Below are 15,909 nucleotides of genomic sequence, written 5' to 3'. Positions count from 1 at the left end.
GCTGATGATCTGATCTGGTGTGGTCTTGACATATTAGGCTGATTAACCCAAAAGTAGTCCCCAGGTGGAGGGATGCAGGTGCATGTTGGCACTGAGGGTATTCATCTGCCATAGCAGCCACTGGCCAGCTTCCAATAAAGACGATGATGACTGAATAAGAAAATGGCTTAACTATAAAAGTCACAAACATGGTATAAAATAGTCTGAGAAGGAATACAGGCTATCATTCATCGGTAGCCTATTTATTCCCAAAGGCAGTCTCTAAAGGACAAAATGCACTATTCAGAGGAACACATAGGAACACTGGTCAAATCCATGAGGGGCCTTTGGGACACCTGTTCCAGAATCTCTGTGGAACCAGGTGCCTGGAGCTGAACTAATTCCATGTGAGGGGCCGTGTTTAACTCCACTCAGCCACTGGAAATTGGGTTGTGGAAATATGAGTGAAGCTGGTGAAGAATCCTGCTTTTCTTTTTCTACAGACATCAGTATTAAGCTCATAATGACATTTACTTTTTCTAGTCAACTAGAATGGGTGCTGAGTTATATTTATTAATAAATAAGTAATATCTTAACATTCTAAAATGTGATAGTTGAAAAAGAATTTCCAGTAGAGAGCTAGTCACAAAAGATATTCTAAAAGGTTTTTTTTTTGATATTCTAAAAGTTTTTATTTTTAAAATGTTTTTTTTTTTTTTCTCCATTAACTACAGTTGACTTAGATGCCATCCCAAGTGCTAAAGTACGGGACCTCAGAATGGTAAGAAGCCAGTTACAGTTTTTCAAGCTTGTTTTTGGGGGATAAAAAATTTTAGGCATATGGTAAGTGAGTAATCCAGTTTTTAATATTGAATTAAGAAAGAATTTAATCTTGTCTCATCCATGTAGTGGGTAGGTAGAGATATATTAGTAAAATATGTAGAGAGAAAGCGTATTGTTATACGAAGTGTAGTGTGTTACAAACTTTAGAGCTAGGCTGTTTAGGTTAGTCTGTTTTAGCTATGTGACTTCAGGCAGGGTATTTAATCTTTCTGTGCCTTAGCTTCCTTATATTGAGATAATATTGAGGGTGGCTATAAGAATTATTATTTGTGAGAGGAGGAGCAAGATGGCGGAGGAGTAGGAGACCTAAATTTCGTCTGGTCCCAGGAATTCAGCTAGATAGTCATCAAACCATTCTGAGCACGTACTAATTCAACCAGAGATCGAAATAAAGAACAGCAGCAACTCTCTGAACAGAAAAGCGACCACTTTCTGGAAGGTAGGATGTGCGGAGAAGTGAATCCGAGGCGATATTTGGGAAGATAGATGGTGGGGGAGGAGTCTTCCATCAGCCGCTACTGGCAAGTGCTAGAGCCGCGGAGCACAAAATCGGAACTTTTAGAAGTCGGCTCCGCTGAGGGACGTCGCTCCAGTGGCTAAGCGGGGGGTGGAACCTTCACTGGGACAGTGTGGTCTCAGGACCCTCGGCGTCACAGGAAGACCAGGGTTGCTTGAGTGCGGCAGAGCTCCCAGGTAGCGGAGCGGGGAAGCCGGCTGCAGAGATGGAGCCAAGGAGTGGGCTCTCAGCTCGGGGTTGCCATAAACCGAGGTCCGCGGTACAGTTGGGCCACTGCTCTTTGAGCAGGGACCCAACAAGTGGCAGATCCGGGGAGATTCCCCTTCTTCCCCCCCGGGAGGAGCGGCGCGGGAGCACACCGCAGGGATCTGCTGGGTTTGGAGATTCCACACGGGGTCATGTGCCAGAGATAGAGATGCTCAATCACAGGCTGGGTGAGCACAGAGGGCGGCCGGAGACTGGGGAGACAGGAGTGATTGACTGCTTTTCTCTGGGGGCGCACTGAGGAGCAGGTCCCCGAGTTCTCGGCTCCTCCGGGATGGAGATAGGGAGGCCACCATTTCCACCCTGGTCCTCCAAAGCTGTATGGAAAGCTTGCAGGGAGCAAAAGCTCCCGAGAGCAAACCCGAGCAGATTACTTAGCCGGGACCTGGCAAGGGCGGGGCAATTCCACCTCCGGCAGACATTTGGGAACCGCGGCAACAGGCCCCTCCTCCAGAAGATCAGCAAGAACAGCCAGCCAAGACCACATTTACCGATCAATGAGAATGGCAGAACTCCAGCACTAGGGGAATACTGCACATAGAATTCATGGCTTTTTCTGCCCCCTGATTCTTTAGTCTTTCAAAGTTAATCTTTTTAATTTTTTTTGGTTTTTCTTTTTCCCTTTTTCAACCAACATCTTATCGATTCCTTTTTAAAAATCTTTATGTTTCATTTTTAGAGTCATATTTTATCCCTTCATAGTAGTTAACCTTATTTCTGGTGTGTGTGTATATATATATATATAAGTTGTTCTCTCTTTAAAATTTTGGGATACAGTTTCTTCTAACAGACCAAAATATACCCTAAATCTCTAGTGTATGGCTTTGTTCTAGTCTCCTGCCTGATCAAATTCTCTCCCTTTCTTTTTTTTTTTTTAATTCCTCTTCTTTCTTTTTTCAACCAAGTTATCTTCTCAATTTCTTTTATAAAATCTTTTATAATTTTCACCTTTACAGTCATATTACATCCCTTCATTGTATTTACCCTTATTTTTGTACATATATAAGTTTTTCTTTCTATAAAATTTTGGGGGGCACTTTCTTCTAACAAACCAAATTATGCCCAAAATTTAGTGTGTGGCACTGATCTATGCACCAGCCTGATCATATTTGATCAGATTCTTTTTTTTTTCTTTTTTCTTTCTTTCCATTTCTTTTCCCCTGGTTTCAGGTGTCTTCCGATTTGTTTAGTGTATATTTTTCTGGGGTCGTTGTTACCCTGTTAGCATTTTGTTCTCTCATTCATCTATTCTTCTCTGGACAAAATGAAAAGACGGAAAAAAATCACCTCAAAAAAAAAAGAACAAGAGGCAGTACCGACTGCCGGGGCCCTAATCAATACAGACATTACTACGATCTCAGAACTAGAGTTCAGCATGACGATTTTAAACATACTAGCTGGGGTTGAAAAACATGGAAGATATTAGAAAAACCCTTTCTGGAGAAATAAAAGAACTAAAAACTAACCAAGTCAAAATCAAAAAGGCTATTAATGAGGTGCATTAAAAAATGGAGGCTCTAACTGCTAGGATGAATGAGGTACAAGAGAGAATTAGTAATATAGTAGACCAAATGATGGAGAATACGGAAGCTGAGAAAAAGAGAGATAAACAACTACTGGATCACAAGGGCAGAATTTGAGAGATAAGCGATACCATAAGATGAAACAATATTAGAATAATTGGGATCCCAGAAGAAGAAGAAAGAGAGGAGCAGAAGGTATATTGGAGCAAATTATAGCAGAGAACTTCCCTAATTTGGGAAAGAAAACAGGCATCAAAATCCAGAAAGGGACAGAGAACCCCCCTCAAAATCAATAAAAATAGGTCAATACCCCGACATCTAATAGTAAAACTTAGTCTCAGAGACAAAGAGAACATCCTGAAAGCAGCTTGGGACAAGAGATCTGTAACCTAAGTTGGTAGAAACATTAGATTGGCAACAGACCTATCCACAGAGACCTGGCAGGCCAGAAAGCACTGCCATGATATATTCAGAGCACTAAACGAGAAAAATATGCAGCCAAGAATACTATATCCAGCTAGGCTGTCATTGAAAAGAGAAGGAGAGATAAAAAGCTTCCAGAACAAACAAAAACTAAAGGAATTTTCAAACACCAAACCAGCCCTACAAGAAATATTGAAAGGGGTCCTCTAAGCAAAGAGAGAGCCTAAAAGTAACATAGACCAGAAAGGAACAGAGAAAATCTACAGTAACAGTCACCTTACAGGCAATACAATGGCACTAAATTCATATCTTTCAATAGTTACCCTGTATGTAAATGGGCTAAATGCCCCAATCAAAAGACACAGGGTATCAGATTGGATAAAAAAAAAAAGACCCATCGATATGCTGTCTGCAAGAGACTCATTTGAGACTCATAGACACCTCCAGACTGAAAGTGAGGGGGTGGAAAACCATTTACCATGCTAATGGACACCAAAAGAAAGATGGGGTGGCAATCCCTATATCAGACAAATTTAAACCAAAGACTATAATAAGAGATGAGGAAGGACACTATATCCTACTTAAAGAGTCTATCCAACAAGAAGATCTAACAGTTGTAAATATCTGTGCCCCTAACATGGGAGCAGCCAGTTATATAAGCCAGTTAATAACAAAAGCAAAGAAACACATTGACAACAATACAGTAATAGTAGGGGACTTTAACACCCCGCTCATTGAAATGAACAGATCATCTAAGCAAAAGATCAACAAGGGAATAAAGACTTTAAATGATACACGGGACGAAATCGACTTTACAGATATATTCAGAACATTCTATCCCAAAGCAGCAGAATACACAGTCTTCTCTAGTGCCCATGGAACATTCTCCAGAATAGATCACATCCTGGGTCACAAATCAGGTCTCAACTGGTACCAAAAGATTGGGAACATTCCCTGTATATTTTTGGACCACAATCTTTGAAACTAGAACTCAGTCGCAAAAGGAAAGTCAGAAAGAACTCAGATACATGGAGGCTAAAGAGCATCCTACTAAAGAATGAATGGGTCAACCAGGAAAATAAAGAAGAATTTAAAAAATTCATGGAAACAAGCGAAAATGAAAACACAACTGTTCAAAATCTTTGGGTTGTAGAAAGGCAGTCCTAAGAGGAAAGTATATGGCAATACAAACCTTTGTCAAGAAACAAGAAAGGTCTCAAATACACAACCTAACCCTACACCTAAAGGAGCTGGAGAAAGAACAGCAAATAAAGCCTAAACCTAGCAGGAGAGGAGAAATAATAAAGATCAGAGCAGAAATCAATGAAATAGAAAACAAAAGAACATTTGAACAGGTCAACGAAACTAGGAGCTGGTTCTTTGAAAGAATTAATAAGATTGATAAACCCCTGGCCAGACTTACAAAAAAGAAAAGAGAAAGGATGCAAATAAATAAAATCATGAATGAAAGAGGAGAGATCACAACCAACACCAAAGCAATACAAACAATTATAAGAACATGTTATGAGCAACCATATGCTAGGAGATTAGATAATCTAGAAGAAATGGATGCATTCCTAGAGATGTATAAACTACCAAAATTGAACCAGGAAGAAATAGAAAACCTGAACAGACCTATAACCGCTAAGGAAATTGGAAGCAGTAATCAAAAATCTCCCAACAAACAAAAGCCCAGGGCCAGATGGCTTCCCAGGGGAATTCTACCAAACATTTAAAGAAGAATTAATACCTATTCTTCTGAAACTGTTCCAAGAAATAGAAATGGAAGGAAAACTTCCAAACTCGTTTTATGAGGCCACCATTACCTTGATCCCAAAACCAGACAAAGACCCCATCAGAAAGGAGAATTACAGACCCATATCCTTGGTGTACATGGATGCAAAAATTCTCACCAAAATACTAGCCAATAGGATCCAACAGTACATGAAAAGGATTATTCACCATGACCGAGTGGGATTTATCCCTGGGCTGCAGGGTTGGTTCAACATCTGCAAATCGATCATTGTGATACAATACATTGATAAAAGAACAAGAACCAGATGATCCTCTCAACAGATGCAGAAAAAGCATTTGACAAAGTACAGCATCCTTTCTTGATCAAAACTCTTCAGAGTATAGGGATAGAGGGTACATACCTCAATATCATAAAAGCCATCTATGAAGAACCCACGGCAAATATCATTCTCAATGGAGAAAAACTGAGAACTTTCCCCCTAAGGTCAGGAATACGGCAGGGATGTCCACTATTACCACAGCTATTCAGCATAGTATTAGAAGTTCTAGCCACAGCAATCAGACAACAAAAAGAAATCAAAGGCATCTGAATCAGCAAAGAAGAAGTCAAACTCTCACTCTTTGCAGATGATATGATACTTTATGTGGAAAACCCAAAAGACTCCATCCCAAAACTGCTAGAAGTCATACAGTAATTCAGTTAAGTGGCACGCTATAAAATGAATGTGCCGAAATCAGTGGCATTCCTATACACCAACAACAAGACAGAAGAAAGAGAAATTAAGGAGTCGATCCCATTTACAGTTGCTCCCAAAACCATAATATACCTAGGAATAAACCCAACCAAAGGACAAAGAATCTGTACTCAGAAAACTATAAAATACTTATGAAAGAAATTGAGAAAGACACAAAGAAATGGAAAATCTTTCTATGCTCATGGATTGGAAGAACAAATATTGTGAAGATGTCAATGCTACCTAGAACAATCTACACATTTAATGCAATCCCTATCAAAATACCATCCACTTTTTTCAAAGAAATGGAACAAATAATCCTAAAATTTGTATGGAACCAGAAAAGACCCCAAATAGCCAGAGGAATGTTGAAAAAGAAAAGCAAAGCCAGTGGCATCCGACTTCGGACTTCAAGCTCTATTACAAAGCTGTCATCATCAAGACAGTATGGTACTGGCACAAAAACAGACACATAGATCAATGGAACAGAATAGAGAGCCCAGAAATGGACCCTCAACTCTATGGTCAACTAATCTTCAACAAAGCAAGAAAGAATGTCCAATGGAAAAAAGATAGTCTCTTCAATAAATGGTGTTGGGAAAATTGGACAGCCACATGCAGAAGCATGAAACTGGACCATTTCCTTACACCACACACAAAAATAGACTCAGAATGGTTGAAAGACCTCAATGTGAGATAGGAGTCCATCAGAATCCTAGAGGAGAACACAGGCAGCAACCTCTTCAACCTCAGCTGCAGCAACTTCTTCCTAGAAGCATCGCCAAAGGCAAGGGAAGCAAGGGCAAAAATGAACTATTGGGACTTCATCAGGATAAAAAGCTTTTGCACAGCAAAGGACATGGTCAACAAAACCAAAAGACAACCAACATAATGGGAGAAGATATTTGCAAATGATAGATAAAGGGCTAGTATCCAAAATCTATAAAGAACTTATCAAACTCAACACCCAAAGAACAAATAATCCAATCCAATGAGTAGAAGACATGAACAGCTATTTTTCTAAAGAAGACATCCAAATGGCTAAAGACACATGAAAAAGTGCTCAACATCGCTCGGCATCAGGGAAATCCAAATGAAGACCTCAGTGAGATACCAGTCACACCAGTCAGAATGGCTTAAATGAACAAGTCAGGAGACGACAGATGTTGGCAGGGATGCGGAGAAAGGGGAACCCTCCTACGCTGTTGGGAATGCAAGCTGGTGCACCCACTCTGGAAAACAGTATGGAGGTTCCTCAAAAAGTTGAAAATAGAGCTACCATATGACCCAGCAATTGCACTACTGGGTATTTACCCCAAAGATACAAATGTAGAGATCTGAAGGGGTACATGCACCCCGCTGTTTATAGCAGCAATGTCCACAAAAGCCAAACTATGGAATGAGCCCAGATGTCCATGGACAGATGAATGGATAAAGAATATGTGTTATATATATATATATATATATATATATATATATATACACACACAATGGAATATTATGCAGCCATCAAAAGGAATGAGATCTTGCCATTTGCAACGACATGGATTGAACTGGAGGGTATTATGCTGAGCGAAATAAGTCAATCAGAGAAAGACATGTATTATCTCACTGAGAGGAGGAATTCTTAATCTCAGGAAACAAACTGAGGGTTGCTGGAGTGGTGGGGGGTGGGAGGGATGGGGTGGTTGGTTGATAGACATTGGGGAGGGTATGTGCTATGGTGAGTGCTGTGAATTGTGTAAGACTGTTAAATCACAGACCTGTACCTCTGAAACACATAATACATTATACGTTAAAAAAAAAATGAAGTAGATAGCAGGAAGGGAAAAATGAAGGAGGGCAATTCGGAGGGGGAGATGAACCATAAGAGACTATGTACTCTGAGAAACAAACTGAGGGTTCTAGCGGGGAGGGGCGGTGGGGGGATGGGTTAGCCTGGTGGTATTGAAGAGGGCACATACTGCATGGAGCACTGGGTGTTATACGCAAACAATGAATCATGGAATACTACCTCAAAAACTAATGATATAATGTATGGGTATTCACATAACATAATAAAAGAAAATTATTATTTGCACATCACTTAGGGATAGGCTTAGCACGTAATTTCTATATAAATGTTTATTAAATAAAAAATAGCTCAGGTTGTTGCAGAGATTAAGTGAGATGATATATTAACACGGGGCCTGGTCCATGAGTGCCGTGTGTTTGCTTTCAACATCATTAGCAGCAGTGGAAGTAGGAGTTTATAAGTAGTGGTGAGGCCTGTTAAGAAAGTAAGCAAGGTAAGGACATCATTCTCCTGAGGTGACATCTGTGCAAAGACTGAATAAAGGGAAGGCATGAGCCACTTTCATGCAGCAGATATGTATTGAATACTGACTGTGGACCAGATACAATCCTAGGTGCTGGGGGTCCTGGAGTGAGCAAAAGGCACAAAAATCCCTGCCCTCTGAGGGCTTAGTTTCTGGTAAGACGGAGAGACAATAAACAAACAAAACATACAGTATGTTAAATCGTGGGGCTCTGGTGTCTGTGATGGCCTGGAGAAGGGGTCCTGGGTGTCCTGGGCTGACAGGGTTTACAATATGAAATATAATGGGCATGGAAGGCCTCACCGAGTATTTAACATTTAAGTAAGGGCATCAAGGAGGCGGCCATGTGAATTACCAGGGGGTACATCTGGAGGAAGAAGCTTCTAGATGGCAGCCCTGGGCAGGAGTAGGCTTGGTGCACACGGGGAGCAGTGAGCAGACCGGAGAGTCTGGAGAGCCAGGAGCAGGGGGTTGGGAGCAGATGGGGTAGAGAGGTGATGGGCTGGACTGTGGAGCCTCTGAGCCCATCACAGGGTTTTGCCTTTTACACTGTGAATGTGTTGAGATGCTTCTAAAGTTTTGGAGCAGAGTAGTGACAGGGCTACTGCTATAATCTAGTTAAGATATAATGTGATTTAGCCCCAGGTGGGAACAGTGGAAGTGGTCGGAAGTGGCTGGATTTATTTTGAAAGGAGACCTGATAGTATTTTGACATATTGGCTGTGGGGTATGAGGAGTCAAAGGTGGACTTCAAGGGTTTTGGTTGGGAGTTGCTGTTTATAGTGGCGGGTGAAGCAGGAGAAACACATTTGGGGGTGGGGAAGATTAGGAACTTAGTTTAAAACATGGTAAGTTTTGAGATGCTTGTTAGAAAACCAGTTGGAACTGGTGAGTAGCAGATAGATAAGAGAGTTCAGCGGAAAAGATTGAGGTTGGAAATAAATTTAATTTTCATAAACACAAATGATAGTAACAGTATTATCACATTTTCAGATTATAAAGGTAAGGCTCAGCTTGGCTGTTTTAGTAGCCCAGGGTTACCAGTTGGTAGCTTTTGGTGCTTCAATTGAAGTGATAATGATGTTGCTAATAGCTACCATTTACAGAGTGACCACTCTGTGCCAGGTACTTGATTGATGTTTATTTCTCTCAAGTACACAACAAGGTATGCTTTCCCTATTTGACATTAAGAGGAAACTGCGGGCTCATGATCACGCAGTCCGTAAGCTGCAAAGCCCAGACTTGAAATCAAGCTAGTCTTGAGAGCTCCTCCTTGTCCCCATGCCATACCTATTCCTGAAGTCTCTGTGGGTCGGTAGGTTTGTCTGTATGTGGCAGCCACATTTCTCAGTGAAAAGATACTGAAATTTAACAGCTGAGATTTTGGTTAAAATCCTGGACTAGTAAAACCATATTTTCCTGAGTAGAAACTCAGCATAAGCCAACAGCTTATCATGGCTGTTACCAAAAAGCTAATAAATTTTGGGCTCCTCATCTTCCTAGAAACTGGACTGTATAGAAAATACAGATGAAAGTAGGGCAGGTTGTCATGGAGAAGATAGAGCTTACATGGACTTGGATCACTTTTTATTTTATGTATCTTTTTTGAAAGATTTTATTTATTTATTTGACAGAGACACAACAAGAGAGGGAACACAAGTAGGGGGAGTGGGAGAGGGAGAAGTAGGCTTCCTGCTGAGCAGGGAACTCAATGCGGGGCTCCATTCCAGGACCCTGGGACCGTGACTTGAGCCGAAGGCAGACGCTTAACTGATTGAGCCACCCAGGCGCCCCTGGGATCACTTTTTAGTTATGTGAACGACTCTGATGAGGAAGAGAGGTTGGGCAGTATGCAGTGCTAGGAACACCTGGTTCAGTCCATTTGGTAAATATTAGATGCTGTTCATGGTAGAAAACAAAAGTAGAATCAATAGGTGTTAAAAAGGAAAGTTAAGTGCAATATATGGAAGAATTCAGTGAAAGAGAACTTTCTGATAATGCTGTGTATTAGTGGAATGTGTTTAGAAATTAATGGATAGCTCTTCAGTGGAGTGCTCTAGCACATCCTAGAAATTTGGTGGGGAAGTGGTGGTAGGTGACTTTAGGCTCCTTCCAAAATATAAGGTGACATTATTCTCTAAATGTAAATCTGTTAACCTCTTATTTGAGAGCTCAGTATAAGCGCAATCCTAGTGTTATTTTTTTCCCCTACTCTTATGTTCCCTCTGTGTCTGTGCTATACCTTTGTGACAACTGCTGTCACATAGGGCTGTCAGTGTCTGAGGGCATGCCCCTCTCTGTCCCCCATGGGACTGTGATCCACTCCACAGCAGAAACTCTTACTCATCTTTGTTCCTGGCATGGAGGAAATAATAGTAAGTGCACTGTACAGATTTATTGAAAGAATGAATGAATCTTGGCAATGGTTTAAAGACTTATTTATTTATTTATTTATTTTTAAGATTTTTGTCAGAGAGAGAGAGCACAAGCAGGGGGAGCTGCAGGCAGAGTGAGAAGCAGGCTTCCTGCTGAGCAAGGACCCCGATGCGGGACTTGATTCTAGGACCCTGGGATCATGACCTGAGCCAAAGGCAGATGCTTAACTGACTGAGCCACCCAGGTGCCCCAGTTTAAAGACTTTTAATATTTAATTGGGTTCATTGCTTCATACTCTGTTTTCATCAGCAGTATTGTGACCCATAATAAAACGGGTCTTTCCTCTTTTTTTGGGCATTGGAATGTGGTGTAGGAGGCAAGTAGCCAGTCTTACCTCTCCCCATCCTTTTTTGCTAATTTTGGGGACAGTGTGGAGACTTGTGCCTCTTGGTACAAATTTGTTGTTTTTCCATACAGGACTAAGAAAAATCACTAATATATGATGTTTCTTTTAGCCCACAGAGGACTCTGATGATTTCTTGAAAACTTCATTATTGGAATCTGATAGTGCTTTTATTGGTGAGTATATTTATTTTACCAATCTAGTTATTTAAATATTAAGCATTATTTATATTTCTTTTAAGTATTTTTCTCCATACTTGACAAAATTAGTACTTCACTCTTTTGCAAGGTGGTAAAAAGGTAATATCCTATTTTACTAACTTAATCATCATCAAATATGACTTACTCTGATTCTGAAAACTTTATAAATAAAATGAGCTTTTGAAGTCATAGGAATGGTTCACACAAAAACCTGTACATGAATTTTCATAACAGCTTTACTTCTAATAGCCAAAACCTGGAATCAGCCCAGATATCCTTCAACAGGTGAACAGTTAAACTGTAGTACATCCATACCATGGGATACTGCTTAAGAGATGAGTGGATCAGGATCATATCAGTATTCTGGATGTGAGACTGTTGCTCTTCTTTTCCAAAACATTACTGCTGGGGGGACCTGGGCGAGGTGTGCAAAGGACCTCTTTGATTTCTTAAAACTGCATGTGAATCTTTACATTTTAAAAGGTCATAAGAATATTTTTAGTCTTAAGAAAAAATATATCTCACGGTACCTCTATGTATCTTCCTAAGTATTGTAATATACACATAATTATGTACTCTGATCATAAGCATTTCTGCTGTCTTAGGGCCATCAGGGAATTATATCTCCTACATATTAGTTGTATTTCATGAGATGAAAATTCCAAACTAGCCTATACTTTTTTTTTTTTAATGAGTTTTTCTTTTCCAGGATGTCATATTGTGGAGAGTGAGTAGAGATGGAGAAACCAGGAGGAAATAGGGATGGGGAGGTAGTCTGTGGAAGCATCAGGGAAATGTGACCTGTTCCTGCTAACAATTAAGACAGTTTGGGGCACTCGAGATGGTGTCTTAGACTATTTCATTATACCACACCAAAGATACACCAATCTGTCTTTTTGATACCCACAGATATCCCATAGTCATGACTGTTACCACTGTTCTAACGAATGTGGGTAAGGCTTTTGTGTGTGTGATAACCTAGATGAGAAAGTTCTGAGGATCTAAATATATAGCATGTTGACTGTAGTTAACAGTACTGTACTGTATACACAAAAGTTGCTGTGAGAGAGAGTTTTCATGTCCTCACCCATAACAACAAGAACAACAACAAAATGGTAATTCTGCGAAGGAGGTGAAGTATGTGTTAACTAGCCTTATTGTCAAAAACATTTTGCAATATGTAATTGACTGACATGGGTCAATTGAACAACATGGGTCTGAACTGTGTGGATCCACTTAAACATGGATTTTTTTCTAGTAAATACAGTACAGTAAATATTTTCTCAGTAACATTTTCTCTTGATTCCTTTATTGTAAGAATATATATATAATATATATGGAACATATAAAGTATGTGTTAATCAACTGTTTAGTGTTATCAGTAAGGCTTCTGGTCTACAGTAAAGTTTTTGAGGAGTGCAAAAGTATATGTGCATTTTCGAACATACAGGAGCCCTTCATGAATCAAGGGTCAGCTGTATACATAGAATCAGATCATCACATTGTACACCTTAAACTTACACAATGTTCTGTGTCTGTAATAAATTAAGCTGGAAAAAACACAAATTGACTATAAACAATAAGAAAGAAATTCAATTAATAATAAGTTTCCAAAACAGAAAGCACCAGGTTCAGATAGCTTCACTGGTGGATTCTACCAAACATTTAGGGAAAAATTCTACGAATTCTCTACAACCTGCTCCAGAAAATGGAAGCAGAGGGACACATTCTGTGTGTCTAGCATTACCCTAATACCAAAACCAGACAAAGAAGAGCACAAGAAAACTACATACCAATACCTCTCATGAACATAGATGCAGAAATTCTCAGCAAAATATTAGCAGATTGAATTCAACAACGTGTGAAAAGAAACACAACCAAGTGGGATCTATATCGGGTATGCAAAGCTGATTTACATTCAGTTAATATAATTAATCAAAATGTAATCATCGTATCAACAGGCAAAAGAAGAAAAATCACACGATCATTATCAGTAGATGCAGAAAGGCACTGAACAGAATCCAACACCCATTCATGAGAACTCTCAGCAAACTAGGGTTATAAGGGAGCATCCTCAACTTGACAGAGAACATCTACAGAAACCCTACAGCCAACATCATGTTTAATGATGAGGAGATAGAAACTTTCCTGTGAAGACCAGGAACAAGGCAAAGTGTCACTTCTCACTACTCCTTAACATCATTATGGAAGTCCTAGCTGATGTGCTAAGTCAAAGAAAGGAGGTATACAGATTGGGAAGGGAGAAGTAATACTAATACTGTCTTTGTGCACAGATGATATGATTGTAGGAAATCTGATAAATAAAAGAAACCCTGGTACTAATAATAAGTAGTTATAGCACGGTTGCAGGATACCAAGTTAAAACACAGAAGTCAGTTGCTTTCCTATATGTACCAGCAATGAACAAGTGGACTTAGAAATTTAAAACACAATATCACTTACATTAGCACCCCCTAAAAGAGAAATACATATAGATCTTGTACTGATTTTATTATGAAAAAAACTGCAAAACTTTTATGAAATAAAACAGACATTTCATGTTCATGGATTGGGAAATGCAATATGGTTTAAGGTACCAGTTCTTCTCAACCTGATCTATAAATTCAATGCAGTCCCAGTTAAACTGATTCTAAAATTCATATGGAGAAGTGAAAGATCCAGAATAGCCAGCACAATATGGAAAGAGGACAAAGATGAAGACTGACACTACGTGACTTACTATAAAGTTAACAGGAATCAAGTGGGTGTGGTATTGGCAAAAGAATATACAAATAGATCAATTGAACAGAACAGAGTCTAGAAATAGAGCCAAACAAGTATAGTCCATTGATTTTTGACAAAAGAGCAAAAGCAATGTAATGGACAAAAGATGGTTTTTTCAACAAATGGTGCTAGAACAACTGGACATCTACATGCAAAAAAAAAAAGGGAATCTAGACACAGACCTTAGACCCTTCACCAGAATCAACTCAAAGTGGACCGTAGACCGAAATTATAAAATGCAAAATTATACAAGTCCTAGAAGATAACAGAGGGAAAAACCGAGAAGAACTTGGGGATGGTGATGACATTTTAGATACAATTCCAGAGGTGTAATCCATGAGAGAGAGATTGGATAAACTAGACTTCTTTAAAAACTAATGCTCTGTGAAAGACAATGGCAAGAGAATGAGAAGACAGGCTAGAGACTAGGAGAAAATACTTGGCTAAAGACCCATCTGATAAAGGACTTTTAGCCAGAATATACAAAGAACTCTTAAAACTAAACAGTAAGAATTCAATTAAAAGATGGGCAAAAGATCCAAACACATTTCACTAAGACCTACAGATGGCAAATAAGCATATGAAAATAATGTATTTAGGGAAATGTAAGTTAACAATGAGATGACACTATTAGATAGAATGGCCAAAATCCACAGGAACTCTCACTCAGTGCTGGTGGGAATGTAAAATGGTACAGCCACTTTGGGAAACAGTTTGGATGTTTCTTAAGAAACCAAACATACTCTTATCTTACAATCCTGCAATTACACTACTTGATATGTACCCAAAGGAGTTGAAACTTAATGTCCATACAAAAATCCACACACAGATATTTATAGCAGTTTTATCAGTAATTGCCAAGACCTGGAAGCAATCAAGATGTCTTTCAGAAGGTGAATGGATGAACATACTGTGATAAAACCAGACAGTGCGAAATTATTCAGTGCTGAAAAGGAATCACAGACCTCTACCTCTGAAACAAATAATACATTATATGTTTAAAAAAAAAAACAGGAAGGGAAGAATGAAGGGGGGGGATTCGGAGGGGGAGACGAACCATGAGAGATGATGGTCTCTGAGAAATAAACTGAGGGTTCTAGAGGGGACGGGGGTGGGGGGTTGGGTTAGCCTGGTGATGGGTATTAAAAAGGGCATGTTCTGCATGGACCACTGGGTGTTATACGCAAACAATGAATCATGGAACACTACATCAAAAACTAATGATGTAATGTATGGTGATTAACATAAAAAAGAAGAAATGAGCTATGAAACCATGGAAAGATACAGAGGATCCTTGAATGTGTGTGTGTGAAAGAAGACAATCTGAACAGGCTACATACTGTATGATTCAACTCTATGACCATCAGGGAAAGGCAAAACTATGGAGGCAGCAAAGAGATCAGCAGTTGCCAGGGGTTCCAGCAGAGGGAGGAATGGGTAGGGGTGCACAGAGGAGTTTTAGGGCAGTGAAGCTATTCTGTGGATCCTGTCATAGTGGATACATGTCAAAACCCATGGAATGTATACCACCAAGAGTGAAGCCTAAACTATGGATGTTGGGTGATAATGTGTCAGTGCAGGTTTATTGATTTTAATGAACATACTACTCTGGTTGTTGATAGTGAGGTAGGCTATGAGTGTGTGAACAGGGGGTATATAGGAATTCCCTATTTTCCACTCCGTTTTCCTGAACTTAAAAACTCTTGTAAACAGTCTATGCTGTTTTTTTTTAAAGCAAGTGCATTAGTGGTAGGGTATATACAGAAATCAGAAAACTTTATTTTTGGAGT

The 15,909-nt window shown here is 39.6% G+C and overlaps 1 protein-coding gene across 4 annotated transcripts in view; it reads left to right on the top strand.

Moving 5' to 3' along the window:
- CSPP1 (centrosome and spindle pole associated protein 1) overlaps positions 1–15,909 on the top strand; it is a 166,693-nt gene that overhangs the window by 140,549 nt on the left and 10,235 nt on the right. For all 4 annotated transcript variants that reach the window (XM_028113319.2, XM_028113310.2, XM_028113297.2 and 1 more), the window contains 2 exons: positions 714–760; positions 11,248–11,311. In XM_028113319.2, coding sequence (XP_027969120.1) covers positions 714–760; positions 11,248–11,311 — 111 coding nt within the window. The remainder of the gene's footprint in view (positions 1–713; positions 761–11,247; positions 11,312–15,909) is intronic.

This window comes from Eumetopias jubatus, unplaced genomic scaffold, assembly GCF_037043125.1.
Source record: "Eumetopias jubatus isolate StellerSeaLion01/CBP00866 unplaced genomic scaffold, mEumJub1_p1.0 scaffold_4, whole genome shotgun sequence".
Lineage (NCBI taxonomy): Eukaryota > Metazoa > Chordata > Mammalia > Carnivora > Otariidae > Eumetopias > Eumetopias jubatus.
The sequence above is the reverse complement of the archived record's forward strand: the minus strand, read 5'-3'. Positions and strand labels throughout refer to the sequence as shown.